At 48.1% G+C, this 24,831-nt stretch overlaps 1 protein-coding gene and 1 long non-coding RNA gene across 4 annotated transcripts in view; one reads left to right on the forward strand and one right to left on the reverse strand.

The window, feature by feature from the left end:
* Wasf2 (WASP family member 2) overlaps positions 1 to 24,831 on the forward strand; it is a 76,559-nt gene extending 51,728 nt beyond the window's left edge. For 2 of the 3 annotated variants that reach the window (XM_076565347.1, XM_076565348.1), the window contains 8 exons: positions 2,841 to 3,013; positions 10,446 to 10,580; positions 11,105 to 11,258; positions 13,832 to 13,949; positions 14,938 to 15,068; positions 17,231 to 17,386; positions 19,271 to 19,779; positions 20,588 to 21,024. In XM_076565347.1, the coding sequence (XP_076421462.1) occupies positions 2,884 to 3,013; positions 10,446 to 10,580; positions 11,105 to 11,258; positions 13,832 to 13,949; positions 14,938 to 15,068; positions 17,231 to 17,386; positions 19,271 to 19,779; positions 20,588 to 20,745 (1,491 nt within the window). In that variant the 5' untranslated portion in view covers positions 2,841 to 2,883 and the 3' untranslated portion in view covers positions 20,746 to 21,024. Of the gene's footprint in view, positions 1 to 2,840; positions 3,014 to 10,445; positions 10,581 to 11,104; positions 11,259 to 13,831; positions 13,950 to 14,937; positions 15,069 to 17,230; positions 17,387 to 19,270; positions 19,780 to 20,587 lie in introns of all 3 variants that reach the window. The other variant, XM_006975611.4, reaches the window with a different exon arrangement.
* LOC121827396 (uncharacterized) lies at positions 3,483 to 14,362 on the reverse strand. Its single transcript, XR_013049377.1, has 2 exons — positions 14,218 to 14,362; positions 3,483 to 3,642 (listed from the first exon to the last, which is right to left on the reverse strand). It is a non-coding gene; the product is annotated as an uncharacterized LOC121827396 (long non-coding RNA).

Genomic DNA, 24,831 nt, shown 5'->3' on the forward strand with positions numbered 1-24,831 from the left:
CACAGGGCACCATACCCAGGCAAAAGAGCCATCCTTTTAAAAGAAATAGCAGACCTTCTTTTCTGATTGTTTTGTCTTGATGGATATTAATATTACTTTTCAAAAAAAAATTTTTTTTCTCGCTCTTTTAATTCTATTTATTTATTTGTCGTTTTTTTTGAGACAGGATTTTTCTATATATCCTGGCTGTTCTGGAACTGCCTCTGTAGACCAGGCTGGCCTCGAATTCAGAGATCCGCCTGCCTCTGCCTCTGCTGCAATTAAAGGTGTGTGCCGTCACCACCACCACCACCACCACCAGGCTTTGTCTTTTTTATTTTTAAAAATTTATTTTACATGTATAATTTTTTGCTCTGTGTGTGTGTGTGTGTGTGTGTGTGTGTGTGTGTGTGTGTTGCACTGCACATACATGTGAAGGTATCAGAGGACAACTTGTTTATGTGTGTGTGTTTTGCCTACATACTTGTAGATGTACTTTCCGAATGTCTGGTACTCATGGCGGTTAGAAGAAGGCATCAGATTCCCTGAGACTGGAGTTCCAGATGTGAGCCACCATGTAGGTGCTGAGAACCAAACCCAGGTTCTCTGCAAGAGCAATAAGTGCTTGTTTGTTTCTCTGTGTAACATTGACTGTCCTGGATCTCGCTCTCTAGACCAGGCTGGTCTTGAACTCACGGAGATCCACCTGCCTCTGCCTCCCGAGTGCTGGGATTAAAGGTGTGCACCACCACTTCATAAGTGCTTATAGCCACAGTGCCACCATCTCTGAAGCCCCAGAAGTTGGTTCTTTGCAGCATGTGGATCCCGGGGATTGAATTTAGGTTATCATGTTTGGCAGCAACATGTTGACTCACTAAGTCAACTCACTGGGCCAACACTCTTCTGTTTTTAACCTCCTACCTCCTTTCTTGTTCTGGATTCTTTTTACCATGATCTAGAGTCATTAACGTGTTATTAAGTGTAAGTGTGCATCTTTGTACCTGATACCATTTGCTGTAAGTAGAAGACAGAAAGAGTTAAACTGGAAAGTCTGGAGTTTGGGTTAAAAACCTATTGGGTCAAAGGAGGATCTTAATAGAGATATGGAATGGAAGTCATTTCCTAAGACAGTGGACAAGTATTCAGGAAACACCTCTGTACCCCAAAGATAGGCACAGCTGCCACACAGTGACCGTTAGGGAGGTTCAAAGTTAGAAGCAAACAGCTGGTTCTTTTAGTTCCTAGGCTGTTGCTGTTGGTGACAGGAAATCTTGGTCCCCAGGCTGCTGGCTTCCTGTTTTATTTTTACTTGTAGCAGATCAGAATGTCCATAACAAGGAGCAGCCTGTTCCAAAGGGTCCCACTGCCTCTCTGTGTGTTTGTTAGTTTGGATGTTTTCTTATGTTTTGGTGAAACAATATGGTGGTTTGCTTTTAATCTCTGCAGTGATTAGCTTGCTGTAAGCATTTTGTATTCACAAGCAACTGTCTGGTGATGAGCTGGTGTTTTAGGATTTGATGTGAGTAAACCTGATTCCTCCTCCTCCTCTTCTTCTTCTTCCTCTTCTTAGGAATTTATAGTTGAGTTTCTGTAGTTGCCTCTGTACCTTTTAATTTGATGTAAATTTGTTATTTTCCCTAGCACAAAAGCTGTTAAGACAGTTTAGATTTCTTTAGATTTTCCTAAGATATGAAAACAAGACCTGTCCACTGTGACTTGACTGCTCGGATCATAACCATTTTCTCCTTAAGTTAGTCATGTAGGAATTTGGTGATCTAAATCTAAAATGCTAGCTCCGTGTGAGCCTGAAGTGCTGGCGTGTCCGGTGCAGCCTGGAGAAAGGGCTGAGCCACCAGAAGGAGAAACAGTAATGGGAGAGTCTGTGCGTCTGTTCCAGACACACGCTGCAGGTCTTGGCCAAGTGTACAGGATTCAGTAGAGGAGCACTGGGTGGGAGAGAGGGCCAGGGACCCTGTCTTCAAACACAGTTGACTCAGCATCCCGTGTGACATACTGACCATGTAAAATTTTCCTTGATTTTCCTTCATTCCGTCAATTTACAGACTACACTTTGGTAGTGTTAATAGATCTGGCATCTAGTGTTCAGTTGTACATTAACAGTCATCATCCAGGAAGACCTAGAGAAGTTGTATTCAGAGGCTTATCCGTGGAATTACTGTTGGCAGCTGATTTCATTGTGAAGATGATTAGATGAAGGCAAGGCTGCCTTTGTTTTTTTCTTTTTTTTTTTGAGAAAAAGAACCCGTGTAGTTCAGTCTGGCCTTGAACTCTAGCTGAGAAGGTCTGTGAACTTTTCATACTCCTGCTTTCATGCTACCCAAATGCTGGGGTTACAGGTGTGTACCACCATGTCAAGTTTAATGCCATGTTAGGGTGGGGGCTCAAACCTAAGATCTCATGAATGCTAGGCAAGTACCATATCAGCTAGGTTGCATCCCTAGCCACAGAGGGATGTTTTTGAACCTTGTAACTGGTGACCTAGAATCTGATCTGGGTTGGTTGTGGATACCCCAAGGGTAGGATCTGTACCACCGTCCCATGCCTGCTCTTTTCTTACCATGCCTCCTTACCTGGAGGACTCTTATGGGTTAGACTCTTATTGGTTTTCGATGCCTCCGTGACGTCACCAGTTCAGAATTTCTAAACTTATACCAGGACTCTTTAGTAAACCTCGAAAAGGTGGGATGCTTAAACTAGAAGATAGGTAGGGGAGTGAAGAATAAACAGTAACAGCAAACTGTTTCAGACCAGAGCAACCCCAGAAAGGAAGAGGAGACTCACACAGCCAGTGTGTCTGGAATCTGTGGTTGAGTACTGCTTTCCTGTTATTTCTTTTTTAGGTTGTTTTTCATCATTGAGAACATTGCCTGAAGCAGGTCCACCATGCCGTTAGTAACCAGGAACATCGAGCCAAGGCACCTGTGCCGTCAGACGTTGCCTAGCGATACAAGCGAGCTGGAATGCAGGACCAACATCACCCTGGCAAATGTCATCCGACAGCTGGGCAGCCTGAGTGAGTGCCTTGGAGAGCCTGTGCTTTGCCCTCAGGGGTCGTTGGTGCTCTTTATTTAGTCTCCCTCTCTTCCCTGTTCCTATTTCTCCCCCATCTGCCTTCCCTAGGTAATGTGAAAATATATCCCCTGCTCTCTCCCCAAAGAAGGGCTCTGTTTGTGGTTCATCTTCTCCCCTCTACCCTCTCTTCATCCACCACCACCCTCCACCTGCTTCACAAAGAAGCTGAGGGAAGGTGGCGGGCAGGGAGGCCTGCAGCAGAAACTGCAGATGCAGTGACAGAGCAGAATTCTCTGTGTGAGGTGGGAGGTGCAGAGCGGTGTCTGGGGTCAGGATTGCTCCTGTAATTAGATGAGCTGTTCCGTGTAGCCTGACTTTGCTGAAGCCTCCCATGTACCAGCAGTCTATCTCCCCAACACCCCACCGTGATCTTCCCAAAGGGAAGTAAAGCAAGCATGCACTCACAGAGATTCTGGCTGACGTGTCTACCCTGGGACACATTTAATTGTGCTGCAAGCCCCCAGGTCCAAGATCAGGGTACACATTTCTTCTGCAGTCTCTGGAGTATGAGGAGTTTCGCAAGCTGTGTGGACACACGGTGGCACAAACGGTGGCTGGAGCCGTTCTTCTCTAGGAGGAAGACAGCAGTTAGCCCGGTCTGTTTGGGAGTTGAGGGAAATCCAGATATTTATATATAATTCTTTAATTGGCTAAGTGAATGAGACTGCCTGGGGTGGGGTATTTGCGTGTGGTTTGGATTCCGTTCTGAATCAAGCTGATGTTTGCTTGAAGCTGAGGTATGGGAGAGGCAGGTGCTTGGACTCGCCCTGCATTTGTCTACTGCTACCCCAGCTCCCAAAGCACCTCTGTTGAAAGGCCACTTTAGTGATCTTCCTTCGAAAAGGCATTTCATGTGCATTGTTAACAGCACTCACTGCTCTTAGTGAAGGCAGAGGACTATCAGACAGCCTGCATCCCCCCACTAGGTAGTGATAGGCCCTACCTTTAAAGGAGGAGCCCAAGGAGACACAGCTCTGTGACCAGATGATGTATGGAGTCTGAGACTCCTAAGCCTCCACCTAGCACAGCGCCTGTCTCAGTTGATCCAGGGCTTAATGAACCCTGGCTGGGTGTCGTGGAGAGTGAGCCCATTGCCGGCGCCTGTCTTCACGGACCCCGGGAGCAGCACAGCAGCAGTGAAGCCCGGGGAAGTGCAGACCTTGCTGCTTCCTGTCTTCTCCGAGACCAGAGAACAGCCAGCTGCTTCTGCTGCTGCTGTTGGCTCAGCGGCGGTCCTGGCCCTCAGGTGGTTTCCAGCATGGATGAAGGCTATTGTGGGCCTCCCCACTTGTGATCCAACCACTCCTCCTGAAGCTCCTCTGAGGGCCAGGGTCAGCTTCTACCTGAGGAAACACGAGTTCATCACACCAGGGCGCTAACTGACCCTCTGCTCACCCAGTGAACGTGGATTGGATATATTTTATATGCTTGGTGCTGTGAGGATACAGAAATAAGAAGAGATGGCCCCTGACTTCCAGGAGCTCAGAATCTACCAAAATAGATACGAGGAAATAAGTCTTGAGGGAGAGTGGAGAGAGGGGAGCTCGTATTTGTTGATGCTGTTTTATGCCGTTTCAATGAGATGTTGATGTAATTTCATTTAATAGTCTACAAGTCTAGGAAGTTGTATTCCCATTTTTCAGATGAACAAATGAAAGCTTAGAGATATGAAATAACTTTCCTAAAGAAAAGTCAGTAAGACTCAAGGTACTCATCTATTACTTATTTTTGTATTTATATACTTTATCCTAGGGCTCAAGTCGAGAGCCTTATGGATGTTAAGCACATGCTCTACCACAGTTACATCCCCAGCCCCAAAGTGAATATTTAAACTTAGCTAAGAGTTATGTGCTCTGTCACTAATTCTATCTCTACCAGTGGGGTCTTTGTTGACTTAACCTAAATATTTTTAATTAAATTGAATTAGTTAACTAACTTATTTTTTGAGACAGGGTCTCACTATGTAGCTCAATCCGGCTTCCCATTTGTGACCCGCCTGCCTCAGCTCCCGAGTGCTAACATTACAGCCGCCATGTGAAGTTTCAGGTGAACGATTGCCCGGCCTCCTTTCAATGTAGATCTGTCCTGTAACCAACAGTGGTGTGCCTAGAACATACATCTCACCTTTCCTTTCTGTAATTCTGAGCTTGGAAATGTTTTTTTTGAGACAGGGTGTCATGATGTAGCTCAAACTGGCTTGGAACTCACTGTGTAGCACAGGCTGCCCTTGACCCTCCCAAATGTTGCAGCACTATTCCTGGTTCTAATTTGGAATTTTGTGTGTTTGTTTTTGAGACAAGGTTTCCTGTACTTCACATTATCCTTCATCTAGACGTGTAGCTAAGGATAACCTTATACTCCAGATCTTTCTGCCTTCACCTCCTAAGTGCCAAGACTACAAGCATACCACCAAGCCTAACCTAGCCTTGGAATTTTTCAAAAGTTGTCCATTAATTTGTAAACAAATTTTTCCCGCTCATCTTTCTCCTCTTCCTCTCCTACCACTGAGCTGTATCCATACATAGCTCTTTTATTTTATTTATTTATTTATTTATTTATTTATTTATTTATTTATTTATTTATTTATTTATTTATTTTTTAAGGCAGTGTCTTGCTAAGTTACCCAGGCTGACCTTGGCCTCAGTCTCCCAAATAGCTAGGATTATAGGTGTGTGTGTCACTGGCCCAGCTTAATAAATGTTTGAAAAGTACATTTTTTTTTTAATCTTCTTTTGCTCCTCATGATGGAATAATGTAAATTCTTTGGCCTGGTGTAAAGGCCTCTTTAAGCCCTATCTTCCTTTCCACTGTTCTGTATCCATCTTCTCCGATTTTACACTATTCAAATAAAAATTCTGTGCAAGTGGAGAAGGGAGGACCAATGCGATGACCCTGTGGGTAAAGGTGGTTGCCGCCAAGCCCAGCAGCCCGAGTCTAGTCCCTGGAGCCCTCATGGTAGGACAGTCTAATGTAGCCCCTGCTGGCCTCAAACTCATCATGTAGCCCAAGGATAATCTTGGATTTCCAATCCTCCCACCTTCATCTCCCAGTTGAAAGACTACCAGCATATGCCATTATGATGCAATGTTGGAAATCAAACCAGCCCAGGTTCTGCTTGCTGGACAAGCACTCTGCAACAGAACCAGATCTCTGGCTCTGACTTTATCCTATTGAGATGCCATACTTCGGTTTCCAAAATTCCAGTAGTTTTTTACATTTGAATAATAGAAACCATCAAATCACTGATTAGAATTACAGTTAGAAGTTCCTCTAAGTGGGGGCCGGAGAGGTGGTTAGGGCGCTGACAGCTCAGTTCCCAGCACCCACACGTCACCCAACAACTGTGACTCCAAGATCTGACCCCTCACAGACACATGCAGGCAAAACACCAGTGCACATAAAATAAAGAAATTTAAAAATAAAAGTCCCTCAGGGGCTGGAGAGATGGCTCAGCGGTTAAGAGCACTGGCTTCTCTTCCAGAGGACCCGAGTTCAATTCCCAGCAACTATTTGGTGGCTCACAGCCATCTATAATGAGTTCTGGTGTCCTCTTCTGGCCTGTGGGCATGCATGCAGACAGAACACTGTATACATAATAAATAAATAAATTTTTAAAAAGCAGCTCCTCTAAGGATGATTGTGACGTCAGTTAAAGTTTCTCTCTCCTGCTGTCCTTCACGGCTGGTTATGTCATGCAGGTGAGAACGCTGTTTTCTGAGATTAAACTGAACACCATCATTCTGAATTGGGGTGGGGGTTCCCCTAAGCCTAGAACGTAGGGTATTTAATAGTCACACTTGGTTTTGATTTTGCTTTTGTCACAGGGTCTTGCTATGATTCTTGGGTTTCACTGGAACTCAAGGGTTCAAGGGATCCTACCCCTCAGCCTTACAGCCTCCTGAGTAGCTCAGGGAGGATTCCATGCTGGCTTAGATAGCTGAACTCTTAAAAATAGAATCGTGACTGAGCAATAAGAAAGAAGTTCATTTTAACAGCTTATTTAATCTTTCTAGTAGCTTGGTGAGGAGGTTAGAATCACAATCCCCAGTTCACAGGTGAGACTAAGTTTGAGAGATTGTGACTTCCTATGAAGTACACAGGGGCTGGAGAGATGGCTTGGCTGTTAGGAGTATTTGTTGCACCCAGATCTGGCGGTATACTCCTTTAAATCCCAGCACCCCCAAAGCAGAGGCAGGTGGGTCTTTGTGAGTTTGAGGCCAGCCAAGGCTACATAGTGAGACCCTGTTTCAAAAAAACAGAAGAATGGCCAGGCTGTGGTGGCGCATGCCTTTAATCCCAGCACTCGGGAGGCAGAGGCAGGTGGATCTCTGTGAGTTCGAGGCCAGCCTGGGCTACCAAGAGAGTTCCAGGAAAGGCGCAAAGCTACACAGAGAAACCCTGTCTCAAAAACCAAAAAAAAAAAAAAAAAGAAGAAGAACAGAAGAATGAACAAAGCAGAACACTTGTAGTTCTGTTTTTGTTTTTATTTTTTCGACAGAGGATTTCTCTCTGTAGCTGTCCTGGAACTCACTCTGTAGACCAGGCTGACTTTGAGTTCACGGAGATCCTCCTGCCTCTGCCTCCCGAGTGCTAGGGCTAAAGGTGTGCGCCACCACTGCCTGGCCAACACTTGCAGTTCCTACTGAAAACCAGAGTTTAGTTCCCTGCACCCACATGCTGGCTCACAGCCTCCTGTAGCTCCAGTTCCAGGGGGTCTGGCCCCCTCAGCTGGCCTCTGTGGGCACCCACATGCACATGTGCATGCTAACATGCAGAAACACACAAAGTACACTGGCATAACAGGAATAGCTGAGGCATAGGCCAGGTGTAGTGGTGTTCACCGTAATCTTAGCACGGAGGAAGAAAAGGATGAGATCTTGACAAGTTTGAGGCCAGCCTGGTCTACTAAGTGAATTTGAAACCAGCCAGGGGAATGCAGTGAGACACTATCTAAAAATAAAATTCTGAGACATAATAACCCACGTCTTCTGATTTGAGGCCTGCTACTTTTTCCATTTTCCATAGTGTGATTCTGAGTGTGCCCAGGGCCTGACCTGATTTTACAGTAGGAAGAAGAGCCTGGGGGTGCGGGGCGCACACCTTTACTCTCAGCACTCAGGAGGCAGAAGCAGGCAGATCTCTGAGTTCAAGCCCAGCCTGGTCTACAGAGTGAGTTCTAAGACAACCAGGACTAGACAGAGAAGCCCAATGTGTGTGTTGGGGGGGGGGGGGGGGACAAAACAGAAAAGGAAAAAAAAATAGGAAGAAGAGAAAAGCTGGGAATGTAGTTTTAATTCTACCACTTGGAAAGCAAAGGCAGGCAGATCTCTTGAGTTGAAAAGCACCTTGCAGGCTCTGGAGAGAAACAACCTTGTGTTGTCCATGATTACCCACTAGATAAGAAATTACTTAGTAGAATTTCAAACCAAGATAGTGTGTCTCTAAGGGGCCGAGCTTATCCACACCCCACAGAGAGGCGGAGCTTCTGCTAATGGTGAAAAGGCCACTTTATATTCTCTAAACTCAGGCTTCCTGGTCTACACAGCAAGTTCTGGGCCAGCCAGGGCTACATGGTGACACCCTGTTTCGAAAAGAGAAAAAAAAAAGTAGTAATTTTGTATTTTGAGGTCCTTTTTGAGATTGTTTTTGTTTTTCCGGGACAGGGTTTCTCTATGTTGTTTTGGAGCCTGTCCTGGAACTCGCTCTGTAGACCAGGCTGGCCTCAAACTCAGAGAGATCCGCCTGCCTCTGCTTTCCGAGGGCTGGGATTAAAGGTGTGCACCGCCATGGCCCGGCTCCTTTTTGAGATTTTTTTTTACCCGATGCCACACTGTCACCGTCTTCTCTACTAAGGAACAGAAAATCTGGGTCCTTTCTTGGAGACAGAGAGACAGGTTGGCTTGTATTTTTTCTTTAATGCCAAAGCAGTTGAATTTTTGCTTTTGTTTTGTTTTGAGACAGCGTCTCACTATGTAGCCCCGGCAGGCCTTGAACTAACAGCAATCCTCCTTAGCCTCTCAAGTGCTCAGGTTACAGGTACAAGCCATCATCGTTGGGTATATTTAAGGTTGGTTTATTTTCCATGCATAATGCTGTATATTTCTTGGATTTTTTTCCCCAAATACAGTTTTTCATTACTTGGTGGAGCAGGAGCATTGCCATATCAACAACAGAGATCGAGTAGGATCCTCTGCACACAGAGCAGCAATGCAGCTTGTTGGCCGTGTAGAGTCCTTTGAGCTCAGGCATTCCCCTTGGTTGGTGCTGCATGGGACCTTGCAGTATGCAGTTAGAAACCCCTTATTGACTTAAATTCACCACTAGTTCACAATGCCCTTGTTCTCTGGTTCCACTGGAAAGATTAGCTGTAGTTCACCCTGAGGGCGTGGCTTGGCCTTTCAGACTGGGTTAGCCTAATTCCCTCTCAGATACATACTAAGCTTAGAAGCTTTAAAAAAAAATGAGAACTTACTTTAAATAGGTCTCAAAATATCTTTAGGTTGGGCAGTCACTTATGTCTGCCTTTGCTTTGTGAGTGACACTGAGATGATAATTTATCCGTTCCTACCTCTTTCCTCTGTTCCTAGTGAGAAAGGACCTTGTGGCTCTGAATAACGATATGGCGGTAGTGCCAAATCGCTGTTTCTTTGGTTGCAAATTCTCCTTGCATTCAGGGTTGAAAGTCCAGAACTCTTTTCTTGTTTTAAAAAGCGAGACATTGTGGGAAAAGACCAGCGGTGTGTTGTTTTTTAGGGAGGGCTTGAACGGTTCAGCTTTTCACTTGCTCCCTGGGGTGTAGGTTTGAAGGATTGTAACCTAGAGCAAAGACTTTGAAAGGTGTGGGTCAGAGGACGTGAGGTGACCTTTGCCCGCTTAGAAGCAGTTCTGCCTCCCTGTGTGGGGTGTGGGCAAGTTCAGGCTCCTTAGAGATACCCTCTTCTTGGTTTTCAGTGGGCTTTTGAAATTCTACTGTGGAAGTAATTTCTGATCTAGTGTATTAATCATGGACACCTGGTAGCTCCCCTTACCTCTCAGTCTGCTCCAGCCGTTTTACAAGGTGCTTGACAGACTGGGAAGGGGCTAAGAGCCAGGGACAAAGGTTTGCATCCACTGTCTGCTCTTCCAGGACTAATTTGTTGACATTGCACCTTTTGATTTTGTTCTTCCTGCTTTGAATTTCGTGTTTGTTCAGAATTTGCCAAGAAGGTTCTATTAGTTACAGACACACAGACTGCCCAGGCTATGGCGAATATCTCTTTCTCCAAGGACAAGCATGCGCATGTGTGTTTGGTGGATGATACACTCTTTAGTCACTGGGTTTGTGTTTCTGTCATTCCTATGCATTAGTGACTTGGTCTCTTTGCTCTTTCTAGGTAAATATGCAGAAGACATTTTTGGAGAGATTTGTACTCAGGCAAGTGCCTTTGCCTCCCGGGTAAACTCCCTTGCGGAGCGGGTTGACCGAGTCCAAGTTAAAGTCACTCAGCTGGATCCCAAGGAAGAAGAAGGTAAGGAGGCTGAGCCAGAGCTGCAGGCTCTGCTGAGCAGTGTCTGAGAATTCTGCCCCTGGTTTGTTAAAAAGCGAGGGGCGAAATCAGAGAGACTGGTACAGTTCTGCTTTGAAGCAACATAAGCCTGGGTAGTGTAAAGAAACCTTTTTAGTTCTACCACACCCCACACTCCCTTTCACCCATTCCCCAATTCCCTTGTTCTCAGATCTCCTTCTCTCGGTACTGTTTTATTACCATAAAAGTACTTGGAAGATTCGTTTCCCCTAAAGCGAGGCCTGTGAGATCTGGCCACATAGTAAACCTTTGTGCCGCTTCTTTCTGTCCGTCCTGAAATGGCTGGGCTTCTGACTCTGTGGGCCTCCCTGGAGCGGGAGGGGAAGAACCTGGCGGCAGACGAACGGCCGAACGGCCGGCTGCAGCCAAGCAATGGAGCAGCTGAGGCCTCTCTGACTGGTGTGACTCAGGGTTTGCTCAAATCGCCTGTCGTCCATTTCCTAACGCCCTCTTCCATCTTCTCTCAGTGTCACTACAAGGAATCAACACCCGAAAAGCCTTCAGAAGCTCCACTATCCAAGACCAGAAGCTTTTCGACAGAAATTCTCTCCCAGTGCCCGTCCTAGAAACCTACAACAGCTGTGATGCTCCGCCCCCTCTCAACAATCTCAGTCCTTACAGGTAACAGCTCTCCCTCGTTGGGGACGTGTGTGATTAAAACCACTACATTGTCTAAAATATCTAAAGAAATGTGTATATCAGAGGCTCTTACCGAGCTTACTGTCTACCGCAGAGGTGCTTGTGGCCGCAAAGACAGAGTCACTGTTTGGTCTCTGAAAGGCATGCAGCATCTACTAGAGGTGGAAAGTTCGCTGTAGCGTCGAATGTGCAGAGTTTAATTTGGTAAAAGCAAGTCCATCTGGATTCCATCCAAGGAATTGAGTTATTACCGAAGCAAAAGGACTTGTTAGCAGGTACTCCTGCACTCTGGATTCCCGAGGGCTGCATTCTAGCAGGGCTTCCACTTACTGGGAACACTGTAGATGTCCAGATGTTTGGGCAAGTTAGTGGGACTGGCCTCAGACTGGCTGCTCTAGGCTCAGGGGGGGCCTTCCAAAGCATAGGGAGTAATTGGCATCCTTCCCTGTGAGTGTCAGTCTCTTCATTCTGGACACCCTTTGGATATTTTCCTTTGCAAGGACCTACCTTGCTGTAGATAGACATGGAAAAGGAAGGTAGCTTTAAAAACACTTAGAGTCCTCCCCTCTGGTGATTTGATAATGTTGTCTTCATGCACAGACCAACAAAACAGTAGTAGATAGTGAATATTTATTTTGCTTGTATCCATAAATAACTTTGGAATAGGTAAAAAGTAATTACAAGTAACTGGAGGTGGATGCTGTCTATCAGACATGGGTATACTGCAAAGCTGTGTGTGTGTGTGTGTGTGTGTGTGTGTGTGTGTGTGTGTGTGTGTGTGTGTGTGTGTGTGTGTGTGGTGTCCGTCCCTCCCTAGTGGATTCAGGGACTCTGGCCTGTTCAGAGAACCTCAGATGGGAGCAGACAGAGGCAGAGACACAGACGGAGCAGAGGCTCAGAGTACCTTACCCTTTGTTACTGGTGTATAAAGTAGTCATGGTTGCCCTGTGGCTGTCGTGGGTTGGTCTGACTGAGATTGTATGGTCACGTGACAGAAAGGGTTGACACACTGAAAGAGGTGTCCTGCAGCATCTGTATGATGGGATAGGGGAAACAAATAATACTGAGACAGTTTACCTTTCGGGAAACAATATTTTATTTTTTAGATACAAAATACAAGAAGAATTAATATCTCCTCTCAGTTATCTAATCTTGGTCTAACAGAAAGAAGCAATGTTGTCTCTAACTCAGAGCAAGATTTAGTTAATATAGAAATTATTACTTGTCAGAGCCTGGAAAGATAGTTCAACAATTAAGGTCTTCAGAAGACCCAAGTTCAGTTCCCAGCACTGGCATCACGTAGCTCACAACTGCCTGTAACTGTAGCTTTAGGAGATCTGACACGCCCTTCTGGACTTTGTGGGCACCCACACGCATGTATATACATACATACACAGAGACACAGTACACATAAATTAAATGAAAATAAAATAAATCTGAGATTTTTTTTTTTTTTAAGGAAGTATTAGTGTTTAATTTAGAAGTGTATTCTGTCTGTTTGGAAAGACAAGTAGAATTGCCTTTCAGGAGTTTTAATTTGTTTGCTTTTATTTATCTATCTATCTATCTATCTATTTATTTATTTATTTATTATGTTTTTCGGGACAGAGTTTCTCTGTGTAGTTTTGGTGCCTGTCCTGGATCTTGCTCGGTAGACCAGGCTGGCCTCAGACTCTGCCTTTTATGTTTTTTGGCATGTGTGTGTTTCTCCTTTTGACAGGTTCTCTCTACATGCCCTAGGCTGGGCTTGAAACGATGCTTCTCTCCCTGCCTTCTGAGTGCTAGGATTATAGACATGCACCACCAGTCTTGGCTTCCAATTTTGTTTTGTTGTTGTTTTGGTTTTGTTTTGTTTGTTTGTTTGTTTTGAGACAGAGTTTTGTTGTGTAGCCTTGGCTGTCCTGGAGCTCACTCTGTAGACCAGGCTGGCCTCGAACTCAAGATATCCACCTGCCTCTGCCTCTCAACAGACCTTGTGGTTTTCATTCAAACAGTTGGCCAATGTGTTCAGTAGTTCCCCTTGGGTTGGTACTAGACACTGAGCTGCCCTAGAAGGGAGCAAGAAGTAGCAGTGTGCTCGGTTCCTTGTCTGTGTATAGAAGAGCAATTATACACACAGACACATGAGTGCACAGGTTTCAGATGGGTGCAAAGGCCTCAGTGCTTCCTACAGAGTCCTGGGGAATGGGTAGGAAAGGGGAACCAGTGGTGGAAATCTCCTTAGAGGTGCATAGTACCCATATATCTTTAGGGAACTGTCTGTGACCTTGCAAATGATTAGAAATAATCAGACTTCCTGCTGCCCTAGCCTGTTCTTACCCTGACCATGCAGATTACTGTATGGGAATTGAAGGTATGGCAAAGGTTTGTGAGGAGTAGGGGCCACTGTTCAGAGCCATTGAGAATCCCATGTGGGAGAGGAAATAGGCAGTCAATTTGAATGGCTTCCTGAGTCCTTGGTGTAAAAACTGCTAACTGGTTGGCGTTTGGAATATTGGATTTGGTTGGGAGCTCACGTGTCTACTGACAGCTACTTGTCTTCATTTCTATCCCAGGGATGATGGAAAAGAGGCACTCAAATTCTACACCAACCCTTCATACTTCTTTGATCTTTGGAAGGAGAAGATGCTGCAGGACACCAAGGATATCATGAAAGAGAAGAGAAAGCACAGGGTGAGGGGAAAGGGGCCTCTGTTCTACACATCAGTAGGCACGATTGTGGAGGGGGATAAAAAGGAAGCCAGTCTTATGTGAAGTAATTCCAAGTGGCTACTTGCTTGGATGCCAGGTAAAACTCTTTAAAAAAAGAAAGGAACATGTCCACACCAAACCCCACCAGGATGAGAAAGTATAAATCACACTAAATATGTGCTTGTCCCCTGGCACTGTTAACGATTGAGCGTGTTTGGGCTGGGTTTTAGACATTGACTTTCATACTCACCAATTCTTTTTCTTTTGCACCTGACTCTGCTGGACACTCTGCTAGCCTGCTCCGTCCCTGCCGGCTTTGCAGCTCATTTCTCAGAGACAGGCACCAGGTTCTGCAGTATTTTGGTTTACAACAGAAGGTTAACCCCTTCACTACTGCGTGGGTGGGGCCGGGGCTGCCTGGTTTGGAGAGATGCTTCTGGTACTGTGTGACCTGCCAGCTTTGACCTCACAATCCCATTAGCATGGCTGTCAGCAGACCCAGGAGAGTGCCAGAGGCTAGTGCAGCTGCACGAGCTAGAAAATCCTCCATCGGGTTTTGTTTTGTTTTGTTTTTTAACTGTTTCCTTCTGTCTGCTCCAGATCTCCTGAGCTGTCAGGCCTCATCCCTTGACTGGTCTTTGTGGCACAACAAATAACAAATAAGTGTTTACTAACTTCCTAACAGTTAGAGGGCTTAAAGATGTGAAACAATTAGCCAGAGAGGGAGCAGTGGCTCCTTTTTTGCTAGAGGTGCTTGTGTGTGAGACTGAGCAAATGTTCTGCCCGGGAGGTGGTTTGAATTGGACGGCCTCTAGGTCACTGCAAACCTGGTAATTCTGTAAATTCTGCTGTTATCATATGTTGTCCAGGCAAATCATCTCATGAGTGTGTGTCCACGAAGATGGGTAGAATTTTAATGAAGCACTTTGGAAAATGTTTTACAAAGGCTTTCTGTTCCTTTTCATTATAGAAAGAAAAGAAAGATAATCCGAACAGAGGGAATGTAAACCCACGTAAAATCAAGACACGTAAGGAAGAATGGGAGAAAATGAAGATGGGACAAGAATTTGTAGAGTCCAAAGAAAAGCTGGGGCCTTCTGGGTAGGTGATGTTTTATAGCATTTTTGAAGGGGTCGGGGACCTCAGGACAAGGCTGTGGCATGACACCTTCCACGCCCTTTGAAATCTAGCTGAGGATTTAAGCCAATACAACTGTATGTCGACTACTTCTAAACGTATCCATCTGGTAATTAAAATTTCTCAATAAGTCAAGAGAATTTAACTGAGGTGACTGGAGTGGTCTGGAAGGGAAGAGCCATGGCTTCTAGTGCTGCTACTCTGCCAGAAACCAGTGTACCTAAGGTCTCAGAGGAAAGATTGAAAGAGCAAGGAAAACGGTCTTGGGAGCCCTTTGCTTCCAGAGCGCACAAGAAGGTTGTTCTGAAGAGCTGAGCATGGGAGGGGTGGGGGTGGGGGTGGGGGCAGGCAAGCTGTGCACGTTACCAAAACAAATTTTCAGCCAGTCTTTGTCAGCCCTGGGAGAGAGGCTAGCCAAAGGGACTGAATGCAGACCTCAGAGTCAGTGTGGGAAAGGTTGCTGGGCCACTGTGGAGGCTATATATCTCTGTGGGAAGTGGGGGATGTCATCCTGACCCATTTCCCAGTACCAAATCACACCAGAGGTTTAAAGGGGGAGAATGGATTTAAAGGTTGGTTTGATGCTCATCCTAATGTCTGACCCCTGTGACATTCAAAGCCAAGTCACCATGACTGCTTGGCATGAGTGTCACCCTGGCTTTGCCTCTAAAGTCACTGCATTCTGGCTGTCAAAGAACCGCCCCGGCCCATACTGGGTGTTGAGGAGTGATAAAAGGAAAGAGCGGAGTTGTTCTTGCTTTTAGGAATAACTCTACCATGAAAATCTTGACTTTTAAGAATCTTGACACTTGTGACACTTGTTCTTCCTGGATTCAGAGGTTTGTTTTATAAGCATGATGAGGACAGTGAGGGGAAAAAACGACCTTTCTACAGAGAAACCAGTACTAAGGGTGTCCTCACTGATCTCACTACCCAGTAAGGCCCCATTTGTTCCACAGTCCCATCCCATTCTGATACAGACACACGGCATAGGATCAGTGACTCTGAGGCCATGATGCCAACTGTCAGAAATATATGTCCCCAACCTGGTCTGCGGAGCCAGTTCCAGGACGCGGAGGCTATACAAAGAAGCTGTGTGTCTCATTTTGAGGCTTGGGTAGTGAAGATGAGGAGTGCCCCTGTTTTCCAGGAGGTTTAGAATTGGCCGTGTGGCTGGTCTATTAGAGCATGCTTGTGGGTAAAGCTGTCAGAGATGTGTCCAGGTTTGGGGGTTTTTCACAGTAGAGCATCATCTGACAATTGTTTCCCTGCAACTCTCTTCCTGGGACCCATTGGATGAGCTCCATAGAACTCAGCAGTGGTGTGAGGGAGAGGAAGAGAAGGCAGCGCAGGCCAGCTCTGCTCGCTGGTGCCCATTGTACTTAGGAAATGGGTAGGCTTCCTGCGTGGTCTGCTTATGCTTGTACTTGGTTTTGATGTTCATCCGGAGCCCAGTGCTGAGAGGATGGGTGTTCATGCAGCTACCTCGAGCACCTGCCTTAAGCGGCCACTCATCGTGTGATGGGGGACGTGGTAGAGAACCCACATTTACTGCCACACGGCAGCCTGCGTTCATCTTTGGCTTGATTTTGCAATCAAATGCGTCCTTAGCCTTTGAACACTCCAGGGACTTGCCTACCTCAAAATCAGGCTGCATGCCAGTCACATGTTTGCAACTAACCTGGGGACTTGGCTTCGTTCTTTGCCTTAAGGGATTTGGGTTTAGCTACATCTAATATCTGGGAGAGCATTTAAAAGAACTGCTGGGTTTGATACATACGTACGTATGTGTACACACACACACACACACACACACACACACACACACACACACACACACACACACAGATAGACAAGGACAAAGTCTCACTGTGTGACCCTGACTGGCATGGAACTTGGTATGTATACCACGCTGTCCTCATCACCTATCTTTGCCTCCCCAGTGCTAGAACTAAAGTCACATGCTACCACACCTAGCCTAAAGTATAATTTTGGTGTAACAGGAAATACATGGGGAAGCTCCTTATTTTGTTCTTCTCTAATAACTTTTGTGTCAAATGCATTCATGTGGTATCTTTTAGCTCTGTGTGTTTAAACATACTGTGGTGCTTTGGGTGTCTTATCAGATACTCGTCGGCCTTGGTGTACCAGAATGGCAGCGTTGGCTCTGTTGAGAATGTGGATGCAGGCAGCTACCCACCCCCACCACAGTCAGACTCCACCTCCTCACCATCTCCTTCCTTCTCGGAAGACAACCTGCCTCCCCCACCAGCAGAATTCAGGTAAATGGCAGAACCTCTGCATCCATCCTGGGTAGTAAAACAGTCAAGAACAAAGTGAGAGTTCAAAATCTAGTTCAGGACCACTAAAACGACTTCAGGCAAGAGTGTGTAGATAATGGGAATAACATTTATCAAGCGTTGACAGTGTTGTTGGAGTGATCTGTTGGGCACACAGAGGTCCGTGAACTTACTTACCTCAGGCACGTCAACTTTGACGAACTAGCAGGTTGGGGGGCCTAGTAGCAGCCGTCTCCTGCTGCTTTGGCTCACTTCTCTGTCCCCTCAGAAAGCAGGAGCTGAGTGTGGTAACAACACAAGTAATCCCAGCACAGTTTAAGACTAGCCTGGACTCCATGTGAGTTCTAGGCCGTCGGGGAGGGGAACAACCCAGACTGTGACTTCCAATCTGTCCCTTTGGGTACCTATCTGTTGGTGTCTTTGGCCGACGTGTACAAAGGATCGATTGCCCATGATTGCTAGAAGGGCCTGAAGGTGGTTCGGGCTCCTCTGTTCTCTCGGTTACTTTTCCTCTCTATGCCTGAGATGCAGGCCTTCGAAGGTGCTCTTCTCTCCCTGGATACCACTTACTTAGTGGCTGGGTATGTCGAAGGACTTAGACAGAGAGCTAAAACAGTGCCTCCTCCTCCTCTCTCCTCATTCAATCACTAAACCCAAATCTCCCTCCAAAATCACAGTTTTATTTATTTATTTTTCTTAGTTTTTCGAGACAGGGTTTCTCTGTAGCTTTGGCTATTCTGGAACTCCCTCTGTAGACCAGGCTGGCCTCAAACTCACAGACACCCGCATGCCTCTGCCTCCCGAGAGCTGGGATTAAAGGCGTGCACCAGCATTCCTGGTAAGGTGCTTTCCTAAGCAGTAGCTCTTAGTGCAGGGCAGGTGCAAAGGTACAAGAAGAAAATATGTGGTCTGAGACTTTGAAGCTGGAGCCTCTGGGAGATCTGCTCCCTGAGGTGAGCCTTCACCCTCTTTCAAATCTGGGTCAAGAGTTAGCTGGGAGCTGAGCACGCCTTTAATACCAGCATTCAGGAGGCAGAGGCAGGCCAATTTCTGTGAGTTTGAGGCCAGCCTGATCTACATAGCAAGTTTTTAGTCCAGCCAGAGATACATAGTGAGACCCTGTCTCAAATAGACAAAGCCCATAATTTTAGCATGTGGGAGGCCAAGATGGGATTGTCATGTGTTCTAGGCCAGCCGGGACTGCATAGACTATCTCCATTGGGCCAACTCCAAGTAGATTTTTGCCCCCATCAAGTCCAATGAGTATTCAGAGCCTAAGAAACAGAAGCCAGTGGATGGATAGGGCTTGAATTGTTTTGTTTGGTTTTTGTTTTGTTTATTTTTTTGTTTTTCTAGACAAGGTTTCTCTGTGTAGCCCTGGCTGTCCTGGAACTCACTCTGCAGACCAGGCTGGCCTCTGCCTCCCAAGTACTTGAATTAAAGATGTGCACGCCCACCGCCCAGCTTTGAATTTTTGTTCTAGCTCTTTCCTGTATGTATTTAGGTCTAGCTCTAGGCTTAAACTGATAGCCACCCATGGGCTACTCTCTCTAAGAGGGTTCAGGAAGGAGCCATCTCCTGGAAAGCTAAGGTTAAAGGGACCTAAGAGATGTCTCTGCAGCCTGCCTGCCAGAACATTCCTCTGATCGTTCCCTTCAGTTTCTGGCCGTATTCCTCACATGCTGGAAAGGTCTTTCCCCACGGTGCTGCTCATTTCCTTGGTGATCTGTTTTGACCATTTCCATCTGTCTGAGCCAGAGTCAAATGGGAGTCAACTAAGAAGGGCCTGAGCTTGTAGATAAGCCCGCCTCTGGGCAGGTTGGCATCGCAAGAACGATGCTGAGTCTTGTCTCCTTGGCCTTTTAGCTACCCTGCAGACAACCAAAGAGGATCTGTCTTGGCTGGACCCAAAAGAACCAGCGTGGTCAGCCCAAGCCACCCACCCCCAGCTCCTCCTCTGGGCTCTCCACCAGGCCCCAAACCTGGCTTTGCTCCACCCCCTGCCCCTCCACCTCCACCTCCTATGGGGGTGCCGCCTCCACTACCACCTATAGGATTCGGGTCTCCTGGGACCCCTCCACCACCATCACCTCCATCTTTTCCACCTCACCCTGATTTTGCTGCCCCTCCCCCACCTCCCCCACCACCAGCAACTGACTACCCAATGCCACCACCTCCCTTGTCCCAACCATCTGGAGGTGCTCCTCCCCCTCCCCCCCCTCCGCCACCCCCAGGACCCCCGCCTCCCCCCTTCAGTGGTGCTGATGTCCAGCCTGCTGCACCACCGACGCCTCTTTCTGATGCCACCAAGCCCAAGTCCTCCTTGCCTGCTGTGAGTGATGCACGCAGTGACCTGCTTTCTGCCATCCGCCAAGGTAAATCCCAGTGGTGGGTCTGAGGGCGGGTACCCTTTCTGAAGCTGGGATGGGGGTGACGGATCTTCACCCTTTCTAGGGAACTGCTTTCTTGGACAGCTGAGAGCTTAGGACCCCAGGGGTGGGAGTGGGGCTTCCCTAAGGATGCTGAGATTGAGTGTTCTTTCTACATTTGTTGAACGTGAATTATTTTTAAGCTGGGATCCTGGAATTCCTTAAAATGAGCATGTTGTATGTTGTGCTTACATACATACCATACTTTTTCTTGGGGAAAGATCCCCAGAAGACAATGAATCACTGCCCCAGCGGGCAGCTTTTCTGCCAGACTCGGGTGCCGCTGCCTCCTCTGCTCTGCTGTTTATGCGCTCCCTCTCTGCTCCCTTATCACCACTTCCCTTCTCTCCCGACCATCAACTTTCCTCCCTCCTCCACCACCCGCCCCCTTGGTCCCAAGGGGTTGTTGTGGTTGTCCTGTTGGTGACCCTCGGAGCCCTACTGTAGCGGGGACTGGGAGCAGTCTGAGCACGTGCCTGATGGGTATGGCGGTAGTCGACCTTCATAGGGAAGCCTGGGGGCAAAGGACCATGTCCACGGCCAGGAAGAACACGGCGCTTCCTTTCAGAGATGCCCACAGCCCAGGGCTGTCTGTTGGTTCTGTAGGACCTGCCTTCTTTTTTTCTCGCTCCTGCAAGAATCCTTTCTGTCCTTTACAATCCTGTCCTGATCATCAGCCGTTAGTCATACTCCTTCTTGAGGATTCCTAGCTAGGACTGTGCTCCTTAACTAACTCTGCTCCCTCTCCCGCCAGGCTTCCAGCTTCGCAGGGTGGAGGAGCAACGGGAACAAGAGAAGCGTGATGTCGTGGGCAACGATGTGGCCACCATCCTGTCACGTCGGATTGCTGTGGAGTATAGCGACTCGGAAGACGATTCCTCTGAATTTGATGAAGACGACTGGTCGGATTAGCTCTCTGCCTGCTGCCCACATTCCGTTCTCTGTCTTTCCTGCCTGCCTTCTTTGATTCCAGCTGTAACAGTCTCATGGGGGGAGAAGGGAGGACAGAGACTTGCAAGGGCCAAAGCCTTCCCTGGAACAACCAAAGATCTAGCCGAGTGCTTCCTCCAAATCACCATGTACTTCTTTCCCCCTTCCCTGGCCGTGGGCTCTTGAGGGTCCATAGCTGAGCTGGTCCCCTTCTCCTCGGGTGACTGTTAACTGTTGAAAGGAAGGAAAAACTCCACAGCAGATCCCTTTGGTTGGCTTTCAACTGGAGACAGTGCCTTCCCCTAAGAACCCTTTAACCCGTGGTCTTCCTCAAAACCCTTACATCCTCTCCTTGTCCTAACGCAATGGGTGTGGCCTGTGTGGACACAGCTGGTCCCTTTTCTGTACCCTGAGAGTATAGGGCAGGCCAGGTGCCCTGACAACTAGACTGTCAACCCCTCTGCCCCACACTCTGCAGCAGGTAGGGCGACTTCTCTTCATCCCTGCCTGGATGCCTTTGTTCCAGAAGGCATCAGGCCCCTGAAGAATGCCCCACTCCTTTGCCCAGAGGTGATGCCTTTCTGAAGGCTGGGGCTGGGGTCTTCTCCCACTCTCCCTCCCTCTTAGTGAGTGTGGTGTTCAGGTGTCCTCTGCATGCCCCCCCTCACCCCAGGTGCCTTTAGACTGCACAGCCCAGTTTTAACCTCTGATGTTCATGACCAAACTAGCCCTGACACCCAGGGACCTGGGCCTCTGCTGACTGTCAGGAGCAAAACTTGAAGGCGTGGCACCGCAGGACTGGAAGAGAGTGGGGTGCCTTGAGTCCTACCCTTTCGGGACGCTCAGGCCAAGATGAGGAGTGACACTCAAGGTCACACAGACAGTGACAGGGCAAGAGCCCAGGCTCCCGTTTCCAAGTCACCTGTGTTTTCTGGGACCAAATAATGAGCACCTGCTGCAGTCTGGGCAAGGCAGCCCTGCTCCATCCTACAACAGCCCTCCCGAATGCAGGGTCTCATTTGGAGGGCTTGCGGTCTGTGCCAGCCCGAGTACAACCTGGGCACTCAAAGACCTCTCTTGTAACCGTTTATCCCCCTTTCTATCTCCAGCCAGTCATGTGGCAGGGAGCTGTGCTGGGGAAGCAGGGTCGGGAGGGGGAGGAGGAGGAGGAGGAGGAGGAGGAGGAGGAGGAGGAGGAGGAGGAGGAGGAGGGCGGCGGCAGCCCTGGCAGGTGCAGGCTTCAGCTCACTGCAGCTCCCTCCTCCTTTCCTTCCCCCGATTTCAGCTAAGGTTCTGCCAGCACTAGAAACTTCAGTCCCTCAGGCTGGCAGCCGCAGCAGGTACCTGCCTGGGGGGGCCCGGCAGCCATGAAGGAGGCTGAAAGGCAGAAGGACATGGGGTCTTCTTCCTGGCTCCCCCTTCACCCTCCTTTCCCAGAACTAATACACCGGTGCTATTATTCAGGAAAAAACTGGTCAGCTTTGGCCAACAGCAAGGTTTCTTCTCTGCCCCAACTATTGTGTGGCCTCTTGTGCTGAAATCCGCTGGATTCTCTGGCTTCAGAGCCTGAAACAAAGAGAAACAGGATCTGTCTCTACCCAGCACAGCAAATGGATGTAGTAATTGCCAAAGCCCTCATAAACCCCTCCGGCTTGAGGAGAGTGCAATCACGGGCACTGCCGCCTGCACTTGCCCCGCACCCCCTCTGCCTCCTTCTTAACTGAGGTGGTGAGCACGCAGGTGCCAGCGGGCCCTCCTGCTGTGGCTGCTCCCAGTGCCCTGTCTGTCCCCATCCCCTCCTCCGCCCCGCGCCTGGCACAGGGCTTGGCACTCCATGCTGCACACGATTCCCACCCTGTGTTTGAGAAGCTGAAGGTGCTTTCATCAGAACCTTAAAATGGCTGTTGACCCCGGCTGCAGCCCGGCAGGGGCTGGAGAGGCAGGGGAGGGCAGTGGTCCTTCCAAATAGAAGGCCTGGGGCCTGGCCAGGACGGGGTTTGTGCCTAATGGTTCTGACTAAATGACTCCCCTCCTCCTGCTCTCCGGGAAAAGGGAGCCAGAGGCACTCACTGTGGTTCTGTTCCGACCTTGAAGGGGCGGTATTGGCCTGGCTGCTGGAATGGACAGAGTCCACCAGGAAAGACTGGGGGCGGGAGGAGATGGGGAGGGGCCCTGTCTGCGGAAGGTAGGATTAGATCATTAGCTCAGTGACCTCCTAGGGTTTCGATGTGCTGTGTTCTCATCCTACAGCTGCTTTGGTAATGATCTGCAAGTCCCGGAGAGCAGCAGCACAGCTCTGCCTGACGCTCTCATTAAAATCCATGCAGCCAAGCTCTGTGCTTTGTAGCAGCCGGCCTTGCGGAGCCTCCTCAGCTTGGGGGGCTGGGGACCCAGTCAGCCGAGAGGTCCTCTAGGCTCTACTTAGGCTTATGTGTACAAAAAAATTAAAACATGCTTCTTTAAACCCAGAGCCCTTTAAAATAATAAAGGACCCAGTGCAGATAGGTGTGTTTATGGAATCCTCTAATTGTAGAATACAAAGTCTAGTGGTTATTTAAACTGGGCTGAGGCTGCTAAGAGTATAAAGCAGTGTCCCATAAGGACTCTTAAGTGCAGAAGCCAAGGAGCCGCCTCCCTCCCTGGTCTGCCTAGCCCAGGGGGCCTGCCCCCATTCCTGTGGCCCAGGGGCCCGGCTTGCAATCGGTAGTGTCAGAAGTGACTTGTGGCTCTGCCTTGGTCGTGAGATGATTTCATTCCAAGGGTGGGGGTGGGGGGATCCCTTGGAGGCTTGGAGCAGCTGGCCCAAGCTCCAGCTCGCCTCCAGTGGAAGCTCAGGCGCCCTCAGAAACGACCCTGGCCAATGTCACCGCAGAGCTGAGGCGGTGTTGTCAGGGCTAATGTGAAATCTCTTCCCGTGGCGCCGATCCTCGGACTCGACAGCGCCAGCTTGGACAGATTGAGGTCTCTGTGGCTTTGGTGACCCTGCTTAAGCATTCCCACCGTGTCCCTGCTCTGCACTAGGACGGCTCCTGCTGCGGCCCCTTACTTGACCTCAGGGCCTGGGGAGAGAGGCAGTGTGCCAGGGCCAGGCGCGCCGGTTCAGGAGATATGTCAGCCTTCTTGGGGGGCATCGAGCTTTGAGCTTGGCCAGTGCCCGTCCGACCTGGGACCAGGTGTTGCACAGAGAATGCCTTCTCCTGAGCTTCCTGCCACATTCACCTTAACAGGGCCTCAGTGATGGCCAGGAACAGTTCTGTTACTGTATTAACTTGACTCAGTTAATTCACTTGAGAAACTAACCAATTTTTACTTTCTGCCTAGAATGATGTACACCTAGAAGAGAAAGCGATCATGCTCCCCAAGTGCCTTGTTTTCTCTGATATAAATATATTTATAAGGACATATTCCAATAGGTTTTTGGGTGTGTTTCCCACATCAAGATTTTGTGAGCTAATATATAGTGGGGATACTGTCTGAAAATAGACCCCTTTCTCCTGAAAGTTGGGGAGGGGGATCTTAGTAGTAAAATGACGCCACCCTCACAGTGGCCCTTTTTTCTGCCCTTTTCATACCAGTAAAAGAACATCCACAGGCTGGGTGTGGTGGCGCACGCCTTTAATCCCAGCACTTGGGAGGCAGAGGCAGGCGGGTCTGTGAGATCTAGGACAGCCTGGTCTACAAAGCAAGTTCCAGGACTGCCAGGGCTGTTATACAAGGAAACTCTGTCTCTAAACAAACAAAAAGAACAGCCACTTTTTTGAGACAGTGTTTCAGATAGACCAAGCTGCCTTGAACTTGCTACAGCAGCTGAAACTGGTCTTGAACACCTGATCCTCCTGCCTCAGCCTCCCGAGTCAGGGATGATAGGCATTTAATGCCTGGCCAGGACAATTTTTTTTTTTTTAAAGTTTTCAAGTCTGGTTTCTTTTGTTTCTCTGTCAGGCTCATTGTGTGTACCATATTTGTACTTCAGTGACCTGAAGATTCCATGTAACTTTTATGTATACACATGAATAGTTTAAATGCCAACATTTTCAATAATTTGATAAAAGTCTTCATAGCCACTCA

The sequence above is a fragment of the Peromyscus maniculatus genome, chromosome 2 (assembly GCF_049852395.1).
Source record: "Peromyscus maniculatus bairdii isolate BWxNUB_F1_BW_parent chromosome 2, HU_Pman_BW_mat_3.1, whole genome shotgun sequence".
Classification (NCBI taxonomy): domain Eukaryota; kingdom Metazoa; phylum Chordata; class Mammalia; order Rodentia; family Cricetidae; genus Peromyscus; species Peromyscus maniculatus.